General features: G+C 44.3%; 2 protein-coding genes across 5 annotated transcripts in view; one reads left to right on the forward strand and one right to left on the reverse strand.

Annotated features, from left to right (window-relative positions):
- The window catches only part of LOC139268519 (uncharacterized), a 35,171-nt gene extending 32,923 nt beyond the window's left edge, over positions 1–2,248 (reverse strand). For all 3 annotated transcript variants that reach the window (XR_011594046.1, XM_070886776.1, XM_070886775.1), the window contains exon 1: positions 1,947–2,248. Coding sequence is in view for 2 of the 3 variants with exons in the window: in XM_070886776.1 (XP_070742877.1) it covers positions 1,947–2,000 (54 nt within the window). In the remaining variant the exon portion in view is untranslated. The remainder of the gene's footprint in view (positions 1–1,946) is intronic.
- ccdc24 (coiled-coil domain containing 24) overlaps positions 1–12,913 on the forward strand; it is a 191,937-nt gene that overhangs the window by 120,189 nt on the left and 58,835 nt on the right. The window lies entirely within an intron of this gene.

A 12,913-nucleotide genomic window follows, 5' to 3' on the forward strand; every position in this document is an offset into this window, starting at 1 on the left:
AATCGAGATATGCTTTTGCTCACCTGTTTAAATAGCATAGAAATAAACCTTAATTTCAAACCCTTTTAATTATAATCATCAGGCCAGCAAGAAAAGTGGTGCACAGTGGTGCAGTTTTAGATACAGAGTGGTACGTGTTGGGCTTGTAGTCTTAGTTTCTCATGTGAATTCCCAATCTTTGCTTCAGAGAAATTACCATATAGAGAGCCAAACCTCAAATAGCAAACTTGACTGATACCCAAATTTATCTGGTTTATGGGTGAATTTGTTCAGTTATGAGCCGGTCTATTAGATGAAGCGCTTTGAGTTTCTGGATCCTGATCAGGGCAGAAAGGTCAAATGAAATCTTTAATCCAAGCCTGTTTCATTCGTCAACATTTTGCATTGATCTCAACTACCATACAGCTGTATTTAAAATATCAATTATTATTGCAGTAGATTAATTTTAAGGCCTCCCAAGGTAGTTATGTCCAGTAGTTATGCCCAATTTTAAACTTAATGACAGATTTCATATTTTTTTTTTAAACAAGTTTTCATTTATAGTCTGGTTATTTGGTTCTGCACACTTCAAAGTAACATTTGAAACTGGTATTTGCTTCATTTTGTTCATATGTAAAAATAGAGTGAAAGACAGAGTAGGTACTGAGCTTATTCCTCTGGGGTCAATTAAATCCTCATAGAATCTCTCTTGGGATAAGCCACATCCCTTGGTTCCTCATTGCATTTCCTCTTTGTAGCATATGCCTTTGTAAAACAAGGCTATAGAGCTGTCGACATTGAGATTATGAATTGTGACTGACCTGCATATCTGAGAAGTTGTCTTGTTCCAGAAACATAAACACAGTTAAAAGGAGCAAACTGCCCATCAGGTGTATTGCAGAGTTCACAATTTAATCTAAATTCCCTGACCTATTATCACTGATGAAGCTAGACAATGAAAATTGTGTCACAATCCACACTATACTGGTATATACAGAATATAAATGTAGGCGTGTGTTACTGTCAAAGCACCTTGATCTTCTTGCAGTCAGTGAAAACCGCTCACGGTGAAACAACTCACTTCTTCAGATAGCTTAGCTGTCATATATTGCATACTTTCCTCTCCATCCACATCCCCAAGAGTAAGTTTGTCTCAAAAGATTCTTTCGCAAAAAAGAAGGTAGTTCCAATTTTGAATGTGTAACACTAATAATTTCCTCTGGTGCTTGTTTCTGAGATGCATTTCTTGTCTCTGGAACATTACCATAATAACTTTTATTTATATAGCGCCTTTAATGTAGTAAAACGTCCCAAGGTACAGACATGATGGGCAGGAAAAGGCCTCCTTCTGTGCTGTAAATTGCTATGATTCTGTGAACAGCAGTGTTATAAGACAAAACAGATAAATTTGCCACCGAGCCACAAAAGAAGGAATTAAGGCAAATGACCAAAAGCTTGGTTAAAAAGGAGGAAAGAGAGGTGGAGAGGTTTAGGGAGTTCCAGATCTTTGGGCCCAAACAGCTGAAGGCACGGCCGCCGATGGTTGAGCAGTTATAGGGCCCAATTTTGGCCATGACTTGCCCCAATTTTTTTGGAGTAAGTTGGTTTTTCTGGCCCAAGTTTAAAAAAACGCCATTTTCCCCAATCAACTTGCTCCAGAGTAACTCAGGTACGATTTTTTTTAGTTCAGGTTTTTTTTTCAAAAGGGGGTGTTCCCAGCCACTTACGCCAGTTTTGGCCATTTAGGCAATTCTGGCCAGCTAAAAGTTACTCCAAATCCACTTAGGTCAGCGTATGTGGCCAGCTCTGAATAACCTTGCGGGCAGTTAAGAAATCAGCCCAAGTAAGTAAGTAAGGACCTGTAGCCAAGCACCAAACATTGCAAATAAAAGTTGAAATAACTCAATAAAAATAAAGAACTCAGGTAAACAATGGAATAACAAATAAATAATAGTAGTAAATCCTACCTTGAATTGAACTCGGCCGGGGAAGGCAGCGGGCCGGCCTGTACGGGAGGCCATTCGGCCTGGGAAAGGGACAGCCGGTAAAGACGCATCGGGAGGCTGAAGGGGAGGGGCTGGCTGGGCTCTGCAGAAACGCGGCAAAGTATCGGGAGGCTGAAGGGGGGACAACTCAATTCTCTGATACAAAACAGAAGACCCGCTGGATCTGATAAACAATAAGCTGCAATGTTGCTTTTTGATTCTGTCTGAGGCGGGGAGGGGGTTGGGCAGCGATTATTGTGCTTGTTGATTTTCCTAACTTCTCTAACGGCAGCCCGATTCTACTGCGCATGCGCGGTCAGTTGAAACTGCAGCTCTCACTCATCCCACTGACCCGATTCTACTGCACATGCGCGATCATGGCAATCCCGATCTTACTGCGCATGTCCAGCATCCCGGCCCTGTTTCCAGCGCAGGACGCTGGCTCCGCCCACAGACCCAGTCGCCACGCCACGCCACGCCACGCCAGCAGCTAGAAGACCCGGGATAGCGGCCAAAATCGGGCCGAAGATTTTTGGCGCACTTCTATGCGTGGAAAACTGGCACACCTCTGGTAAGTACGCCAGAAATCTCTAGTGGCCAAAATTGAGCCCATAATGAGGGATGTTCAAGAGGGCTGAATTTGAGGAGCACAGACATCTTGTGGGGTTGTAAGACTGAAAAAGGTTAGTGATAGGAAGGAGCAAGGCCATGGAGTGATTTGTAAAGAAGGATGAAAATTTTGAAATCGAAGCGTTGTTTAACCAGGAGCCAATGTAGGTCAGAAAGCACAGGGGTGATGGGTGATCGTGACTTGGTGCAAGTTAGGATATGGGCTGCTGAGTTTTGGATGACCTCAAGTTTACGTAGTGTAGAATGTGGGAGGCCAGCCAGGAGTGAGTTGGAGTAGTCAAGTCTCGAGGTAACAAAGGCATGAATAAGGGTTTCAGCAGCAGAAGAGCTGAGGCAGGGGCAGAGGCGTGCATTGTTATGGAGGTGGAAAAAGGCAGGTTTAGTTACGCCGCGGATATGTGGCTGGAAACTCATTTCAGGGTCAAATATGACACCTAGGTTGCAAACAATTTTATTCACCCTCAGATTGATGGTGGGGAAAGGGATGAAGTCAATGGTGTGGGGACCAAAGGTAATAGCTTTGGTCTTCCCAATGTTTAATTGGAGAAGATTTCTGCTCATCGAGTACTGGATGTCAGAGAAGCAATCTGACAATTTAGATACCAAGCAGGGGTCGAGGAAGTGGTGGAGAGGTACAGTTGGATGTCGCCAGTATACATGTGGAAACTAACTCTGTTTTCGGATGATAACGCCAAGTGGCAGCATATAGATGAGAAATAAGAGGGGCCAAGGATAGATCCTTGGGGGACACCAGAGGTAACGATGCGGGAGTTGGAAGAGAAGCCATTGCAGGTGATTTTATGACTATGATGAGATTGATAAGAATGGAATCAGGCGAGTGCATTCCCACTTAGCTGGACAATGGTTGAGAGGCATTGGAGGAGGATTAAGTGGTTAACTGTGTCAAAGGCTGCAGTCAGGTCCAGAAGGATGAGGAGGGATAGATTGCCTTTGTCACAGTCTCAAAGGATGTAATTTGTGACTTTGATGAGAGCCGTTTCGGTACTGTGGCAGGGGCGAAAACCACATTGAAGAGATTCAAGCATTGAATTCATGGATTTGGGAGGCAACAACGCATTCAAGTACTTGGGCCAGGAAAGGGAGGTTGGAGATGGGGCGATAGTTAGCAAGCAAAGTGGGGTCTAGGGTTGTTTTTTTGAGGAGAGGGGTGATGACAGGAGATTTGAAGGAGAGGGGAACAGTGCCTGAAGAGAGCGAACCGTTAACAATGTTGACTAACATGGGAACCAAAAAAGGAAGTTGGGTGGTCAGCAGTTTAGTGGGAATAGGGTCAAGAGAGCAGGAAGTGGGCCTCATGGACAAGATCAAGAGGGAGATCAAAGAGAAATTAGAGAAAGATGTGAGTTTAGGTCTAGAGCAGGTGGGGGCCTTAGATGAAGTTTGGCCCTGTGGGGTAGGTGAAGGAAGGGAACTCGCAGGAGCAATTGATCGGATGGTCTCAATCTTTGATACAAAGAAGCCCATGAGCTCCTCACACTTATTGTTGGAGGTGAGTGTGGTGGAGACAGCGGAGAGGGGTTTAAGGAGACAGTTAGCAGTAGAGAATAGTAGCCGGGGGTTATTTTTGCAATCCAGAATGATCTTGGAATAGTGAGCAGTTTTTGTAGACAAGAGTAGGAATCGATAATGTTTTATGTGTTCAAACCAGATCTGGCGGCGAATGGTTAAACCAGTTGTCCACCACATCCATTCAAGTCTGCGCCCTTTTGACTTGAGGGAGCGAAGATGAGTGCTGTACCAGGGAGAACGGCCAGCATGGGAGAGAGTAATCTTTTTAATAGGGACTAGGGCATCAACGGTGATGGTGAGGTGGTTGAGCAGATCGGTGGCTACAGAAATGTCATTGTGAAAAGAGGGCCAAAGCTTGGACAGTTTGGAATTGATGTGCAGTTTTGGGAGAGTTTTTTCCAGCCCCGATGCAGAAGGAAGTAGTTTTGGATTGGGGAAGGGGGATGTGGGTCGAGAGCGATACAAGGAAATGGTCAGAGATGGCTTCATCTTTAATTGACACGGTTGGAATAGTGAGGGCATGAGAGATTGCAAGGTCAAGGGGATGGCTGTGAATATGGGTTGAGGAATTTACATGGAGGGAGAGATTCAGGGAGGACAGGAGGGTAATGAACTCAGGAGAATGAGCATGATGAATTAAGATGGAGATTGAAGTCACCAAGGATGAGATGTCGCTCGGTGCATAGGCTGAGGGAGGAAAGCAGTGAGGATATATCCATGATAATGTTTTTATTATACTTGAGTGGGCGGTAGAGAACGAGAATTTGGAATAGGAGGTGAGAGGGGTGGAATAAGGCGAGATGTTCAAAAGATGAGAAAGTGTCAGACGAGTAACGGAACAGACCGAGGTATGATTTAGTGATGAGAGCTTTACCGCCACCATGGCGGTCTCGGCGGTGGAAGTTGTAGCCGGGAGGGGAGGCTTCGATTAAAGATAGTGTGTCATTGTTGGTTAGGAGTCTCCATAACAATACTAGCAATGGTATTACTCAAATCCAAAAACAGCAAAAAACACTTAGATTCCTGTTCCAAGTTACACAGATCATAGAATCATATAAATTTAAGCACAGAAGGAGGCCATCTCGGCCCGTCATGTCCATGCCGGCCAACAAGAGGCTATCCAGCCGAATCCCACTTTCCAGCTCTAGATCCGTAGCCCTGCAGGTTACAGCACTTCACGTGCACGTCCAAGTACTTTTTAAATGGGGTGAGGGTTTCTGCCTCGACCGCCCTTTCAGGCAGTGAGTTCCAGACCCCCACAACCCTCTAGGTGAAGAAATTTCCCCTCAAATCCCCTCTAAACTTTCTACCGATTATTTTAAATCTATGCTCCCTGGTTTTTGCCTCCTCTGCTAAGGGAAATAGGCCCTTTCTATCCACTCTATCTCAGCCCCTCATAATTTTATACACCTCAATAAGGTCTCCCCTCAGCCTCCTCTGTTCCAAGGAAAACAAACCCAGCCTATCCAATCTGTCCTCATAGCTAAGATTCTCCACTCCCGGCAACATCCTCATAAATCTCCTCTGTACCTTCTCCAGTGCAATCACATCCTTCCTGTAATGCGGTGACCAGAACTGCCGCAGTACTCTAGCTGCAGCCTAACCAGTGTTTTATACAGTTCAAGCATAACCTTCCTGCTCTTGTAGTCTATGCTAATAAAGGCAAGTATTCTGTATGCCTTCTTAACCACCTTATCTAGCTGGCCTGCTACCTTCAGGGATCTATGGACATGCACTTCTCCAAGGTCCCTTTGTTCCTCTACACTTCTCAGTGTCCTACCATTTAATGTATATTCCCTTTCCTTGTTAGCCATCCCCAAATGCATTACCTCACACTTCTCGGATTAAATTCCATTTGCCACTGTTCTGCTCACCTGACCAGTTGATTGATATCTTCCTGCAATCTGCAGCTTTCTTCTTCATTATCAACCACACAGCCGATTTTTGTATCATCTACAAACTTCTAAATCATTCAAGTCTAAATCATTGATATATACCACAAAAAGCAAGGGACCCTGTTCTGAGCCCTGCGTAACGCCACTGGATACAGCCTTCCAGTCACAAAAACATCCATCAACCATTACCCTCTGCTTCCTGCTTCAGACAGTTTTGGATCCAACTTGGTACTTTGCCCTGGATTCCATGGGCTTTCACTTCGTGACCAGTCTGCCATGTGAGACCTTACCAAAAGTCTTGCTGAAATCCAGATGATCAAATTCGTTGTCCATTTCATCCCAGGCAATGTCAGCCGTGGTTCAGTGGGTAGTACTCTCGCCTCTGAATCAGAAGGTTGTGGGTTGAAATCCAACTCCAGAGAGTTGAGCACCAAAATCTAGGCTGAGGGAGTGCTGCACTGTCGAAGATGCTGTCTTTCAGATGAGCCGTTAAACCGAGGCCCCCATCTACTCTCTCAGGTAGACGTAAAAGGTTCTATGGCACTGTTTCGAAGAAGAGCAGGTGAGTTATCCCCGGTCTCCTGGCCAATAATTATCTCTCAATTAACAATACACAAAAAACAGATTATGTGGTCTTCATCACATTGCTCTTTGTGGGACCTTGCTGTGTGCAAATTGATTTCTGTGTTTCCTACATTACAATCGTGACTACACTTCAAAAGTACTTCATTGGCTGTAAACGCTTTGGAACATCCTGACATCGTGAAAGGTGCTATATAAATCATAGAATCATGGAATAGTACAGCACAAAGGAGGCCATTTGGCACACCGAGTCTTACTCACCCGACCTTTCCCCACATCCCTGCAATTTGTTCTCTCTTTTTCATTCTCTTTTGAAGGCTTCTATTGAATATGATCCCATCACCCTATCGGGCAGCGCATTACTTAGGAGTGAGAAGGGAAGTCAGATGGAACATTTTCACCCAAAAAGTAATAAAGCAGTGAAACAAATTACCGGGAGAAGCTATTGAAGAGGACAATACAAATGGGACAGCCAGGTGTGTTGCTGGAGAGGGAAAGGCTTGAGGGATGTGATGAGAAGGTCGATGAACAAATTATTTGCTTGTTAGGCCTGGAGACTGTTTTCATGCAGACTTGTGTACTCCCTATTACACTCAGTCACTTTCAGCCAGACACGATCATTCAGACACACATAACGACACAAAATGACTGATCCTGACATATACATACTCATGTAGTCTCGTTCATTCTCTGGAAGTCTTTTCTGTCACACAGAAATGTTCAAAATAGCCTATTGTCAGTTGTCCTTCCTCTATCTCCACCCCTACCCACAAAGACATCTCAGTGCACAAATGCAAGTATCAGAGATTATTGCAGCACAACTATTCACAGCCTTACCGTTCCAGGAGTCCCAGAAAGGATGGATGTACAGCACTGCCCTCCAATCACCAAGATCCACAGCGTGGCCCTGGACAACGTGGACCACTTTCCATACTTTGGGAGCCGATTATCAGCAAGGGCAGACATCGACGATGAGGTTCAACACCGCCTCCAGTACACCAGCGCAGTCTTCGGCTGCCTGAGGAAGAGAGTATTCGAAGATCAGGCCTTCAGATCTGCCACCAAGCTCATGGTCTACAGGGGTGTAGTGATATCCAATCTCCTGTATGGCTCCGAGACATGGACCATACTTAGTAGACACCTCAAATCGCTGGAGAAATACCACCAACGCTGTCTCCGCAAGATCCTGCAAATCCCCTGGGAGGACAGATGCACCAACGTTAGTGTCCTCAATCAGACCAACATCCCAGAATCAAAGCACTGACCACATTCGACCAGCTCCATTGGGTGGGTCACATTGTTCGCATACCTGACACAAGACTCCCAAAGTAAGTGCTCTACTCTGAACGCGAGCCCCAGGTGGGCAGAGGAAACATTTCAAGGACACCCTCAAAGCATCCTTGATAAAATGCAACAACCCCACCGACACCTAGGAGTCCCTGGCCAAAGACCGCTCTAAGTGGAAAAAGAGCATCCGGTATGGCGCTGACCACCTCGAGTCTCGTCGCCGAGAGCCTGCAGAAAACAAGCGTAGGCAGTGGAAGGAGCGTGCGGCAAACCAGTCCCACCCTCCCTTTCCTTCAACGACTGTCTATCCCACCTGTGACAGAGACTGTAATTCCCATATTGGACTGTTCAGTCACCTAAGAACTCACTTTTAGAGTGGAAGTAAGTCTTCCTCAATTTCAAGGGACTGCCTATGATGATGGATGTACAGCTATTGAAACATTTGGAATTTGTGATTTGAGGAATAGCTAGTTTCAGATACATGAAAATCAAGGTGCATTGTTGTTTTCAGTTAGTTAGCAAAAAGTAGAAATTACTGTTGGCAATGTTAGTGTAAAAATGCTTGATGTGTTTGTAACCAAATCCTTAACCTGTTCTTTTAACTGAGGCGTTATCAGTTTTAAAATAAAGTACCATACAAAATAATGCATTCATGAGATTGACCTGCATGGATTCAAGAAAAATAACGAATTTGATTGCAAAGTAGATCAGTTTATAATCATTTGAACCCTGAGCTCAGATTACTCTGTTAAATTCACCCCCCTATGTAACCAGACGTTTTATAAAATAATTTATACGTGCAGTTGGTATGAGCAGTTTTATTTAATTTCACTTTTTTTGGATGGGAGAGAAAGTGGTCTGGGTTGATGACAATGCTGCATAATACCCATCAATGAGAAGAATACTCAGTGACATCCTTATTGAAGAGTTAACAGCATTTCTAATGCAATTAAGCTTGCAGTTAATTAGCAGAAAGTAACTGGATATTTTAGAGAAAGCAATTGGCAGCAGGGAATTAATTATACTAATCAAGAGAGGGGAGCAGATTAAAGGAGCGCGGCGGCAGGAGCCAAGACCAGAAGGAGCGGTCCTGTGTGAAGTGCCGCGAGAGCGGAGCAGATAAGAGGAGCAGACCCGAGTGGTAGCAACTCAATAGAGGCAGTTTTTGAAAAAGTGACGTCAGAGTAAAAAAAGTGACGTCGGCACAAGGAAAGGAGCTGATTCATGAGTCGCTGGTGAGTGTTTTTTGTCAAGTTTTACATTTATTTCTGCTGGGTTAGTTCTTAGTCTATTAAATAGAGGCATGGCAGAGCAGCTAAGTCCCGTGGAATGCACATCCTGTGCTATGTGGGATGCCCTGGCGCTTCACGTAGCCTGAACGACCACATGTGCAGGAAGTGTTAAACAGCTACAGCAACTCAAAGTCCGGGTTTCGGAGCTTGAGCGGCGGCTGGAATCACTGTGCTGTATCCGCGAGGCTGAGAACTTTGTGGACAGCACATTTCTAGAGGTGGCCACCCTGCAGCTTAAGAGTGTGCAGGCAGAGAGGGAATGGGTGAACGCCAGACAGAAGAGGAGGACCAGGCAGATAGTGCAGGTGTTCCCGAGGGGAAGTTCTTTGAGGATGTAATGAGCAGGGTGGATAAGGGAGAACCACTTGATGTGGTGTATTTGGATTTCCAGAAGGCATTCGATAAGGTGCCACATAAAAGTTCACGGGGTTGGGGTAATATATTATCATGGATAGAGGATTGGCTAACGAACAGAAAACCGAGAGTAGGGATCAATGGGTCATTTTCCGGTTGGCAATCAGTGACTAATGGGGTGCCGCAGGGATTGGTGTTGGGTCCTCAACTATTTACAATCTATATTAATGACTTGGATGAAGAGACCGTGTAATGTAGCTAAATTTGCTGATGATACAAAGATAGGTGGGAAAGCAAATTGTGAGGAGAACACAAAGAATCTACAAAGGAATATAGATAGGCTCAGTGAGTGGGCAAAAATTTGGCAGATGGAGTATAATGTGGGAAAATGTGGGGTTATCCACTTTAGTAGGAAAAATAAAAAAGGAAATTACTATTTAAATGGGAAGAGATTACAAAATGCCGCAGTACAGATGGATCAGGGGGTTCTTGTATATGACGCACAAAAAGTTAACATGCAGGTACGGCAATTAATCAGGGAGGCAAATGCAACGTTGGCCTTTATTGCAAGGGAGATGGAGTATAAAAGCAGGGAAGTCCTGCTCCAACTGTACAGGGCGTTGGTAAGACCACACCTGGAGTACTGTGTACAGTTTTGCTCTCCTCATTTGAGAAAGGATGTACTTGCATTGGAGGCAGTTCAAAGAAGGTTCACGAGATTGATTCTTGATATGAAGGGGTTGTCATATAAAGAACGGTTCAGCAGGTTGTGCTTATATTCATTGGAGTTTAGAAGAATGAGAGGTGATCTTATTGAAACATGTAAGATTCTGAGGGGTCTTGACAGGATAGATGCAGAGAGGATGTTTCCCCTCATGATGGAATCTAGAATTAGGGGCATAGTTTCAGAATAAGGAGTTATAAGTAGGCCATTTGGCCCTTCGAGCCTGCACCACCATTCAATAAGATCATGGCTGATCATTCACCTCAGTACCCCTTTCCTGCTTTCTCTCCATACCCCTTGATCCCTTTAGCAGTCAGGGCCATATCTAACTCCCATGTTGCCCATTTAAGACGGAAATAAGGAGAAATTTCTTCTCTCACAGGGTTGTGAATCTTTGGAATTCTCTACCCCAGGGAGCTGTGTCGGCTGGGTATTTGAATATATTTAAGATGGAGATAGACAGATTTTTGAGTGATAAGGGAGTCGAGGGTTATGGGGAGCGGGCGGGAAGGTGGAGTTGAGGCCAGGATCAGATCAGCCATGATCTTATTGAATGGTGGAGCAGGTTCGAGGGACCAAATGGCCTACCCCTGCTCCTATTTCTTATGTCCTTATAGACACTGGGGATAATGGTATTATAGCTATTACTGAGACATGACTGAAAGAAGGGCAGGTATGGCAGCTCAACATTCCTGGTTACAGGGTTTTCAGACAGGCTAGAGAGGAGGGTTCAAAAAGGAGGGGGGCGGTCAGGATATTGATTAAAGAAACAATTACATCTGTGAGGAGGGATGATATGTTAGAAGGATCATCAAATGAGGCCATATGGGTTGAATTGAAGAATGAAAAAAGGGTGATCACACTGCTGGGAGAGTACTATAGACCCCCAAACAGTCAGAGGGAGATAGAAGAGCAAATATGTAGGCAATTTTCTGAGAAGTGCAAAAATTATAGGGCACTAATAGTAGGGGATTTCAACTGTCCTAACATTAACTGGGATTAAAAAAGTGTGAATGGTATAGACGGGTGCAGAATTCCTAAATTGCATTCAATAGAACTTTTTTAGCCAGTATGTAGCAAGCCCAACAAGGGAGGAGGTGGTTCTCGACTTAGTTTTAGGGAATGAAGCTGGACAGGTGGAAGGGATATCTGTGGGAGAGCATTTTGGTGCAAGTGATCATAATTCAGTTAGATTTAGGGTAGTTGTTGAAAAGGACAAAGAAAGACCAGGAATAAAAGTTTTCAATTAGGGAAAAAACAATTTTGCTCGGCTGAAATGGGATTTAGCTAAAGTGGAATGGAAACAGCTACTTGAAGGTAAATCAGTGTCAGAGCAGTGGGAGGCATTCAAGGAGAAGATCTTGAGGGTTCAAAGCAAGTATGTTCCCTTAAAGAAAAAGGGTGGGACTAACAAATCTAGAGCCTCTGGATGTCAAGGGACACACAGGGTAGGATAAAGAAAAACGGGAAGCTTATGACAGATACCGAGGACTCAATAGTGCAGAAACTCTGGAGTGTAGAAAGTGCAGGGGTAAAATTAAAAAGGCTATTAGGAAAGCAAAGCGAGAGCATGAAAAAATTTAGGCAAGTAAAATCAAGGAAAGCCCAAAGATGTTTTATAAACACATTAGGAGCAAGAAGATAATTAGAGAAAGAGTGGAGCCTATTCGAGACCATAAACGTAATGTTGTGTGTGGAGGCAGAAGACATAGGTGTGTTTCTTTATGAATACTTCGCGTCTGTTTTCACAAAAGCAAGGAGCGATGCAGAGATTGCAATCAGGGAGGAGAAGTGTGAAATATCAAATGAAATAAACATAGTGAGAGGGGAATTATTAAGGGGCTTAGCAAGTTTGAAAATGGATAAATCCCCAGACTGGATGAAATGTTGAGGGAAGCAAATGAGGAAATAGCAGAGGCTCTGATGATCGTTTTCCAATCCTCTCTCGCTACAGGTGTGGTGCCAGAGGACTGGAGGACTGATCATGTTGTACCTTTGTTTAAAAAGGGAGAAAGGGCTAGACCAAGTAATTATAGACTAGTCAGCCTAACCTCAGTGGGAAAATTATTGGAAAAATTCCTGAGAGACAGGATAAATCTTCATTTAGAAAGATATGAATTGATCAAGGACAGTCAGCATGGATTTGTTAAGGGAAGGTCGTGTCTGACTAACTTAATAGCATTTTTTGAGGAGGTAACAAGGAGGGTCGATGAGGGTACTGTTTGATGTAATGTATATGGATTTTAGCAATGCTTTTGAAATGGTCCCACATGGCAGACTGGTCACGAATGTAAAAGCCTATGGGATCTGGGGCAAAGTACCAAGTTGGATCCAAAATTGGCTCAGAGGCAGGAAGCAAAGGGTAACGGTTGATTGGTGTTTTTGTGACTGGAAGACTGTTTCCAGTGGGGTTCTGCAGGGCTCCATACTCAGTCAAAATATTATTTGAATAGGGAGAAATTACAAAATGCTGCGGTGCAGAGGGACCTGGGGGTCCTTGTGCATGAATCCCAAAAAGTTAGTTTGCAGGTGCAGCAGGTAATCAAGAAGGCGAATGGAATGTTGGCCTTCATTGCGAGAGAGATGGAGTACAAAAGCAGGGAGGTCTTTCTGCAACTGTATAGGGTATTGGTAAGGCCACACCCGGAGTACTGC

The sequence above is a fragment of the Pristiophorus japonicus genome, chromosome 8 (assembly GCF_044704955.1).
Source record: "Pristiophorus japonicus isolate sPriJap1 chromosome 8, sPriJap1.hap1, whole genome shotgun sequence".
NCBI classification, from domain to species: domain Eukaryota; kingdom Metazoa; phylum Chordata; class Chondrichthyes; family Pristiophoridae; genus Pristiophorus; species Pristiophorus japonicus.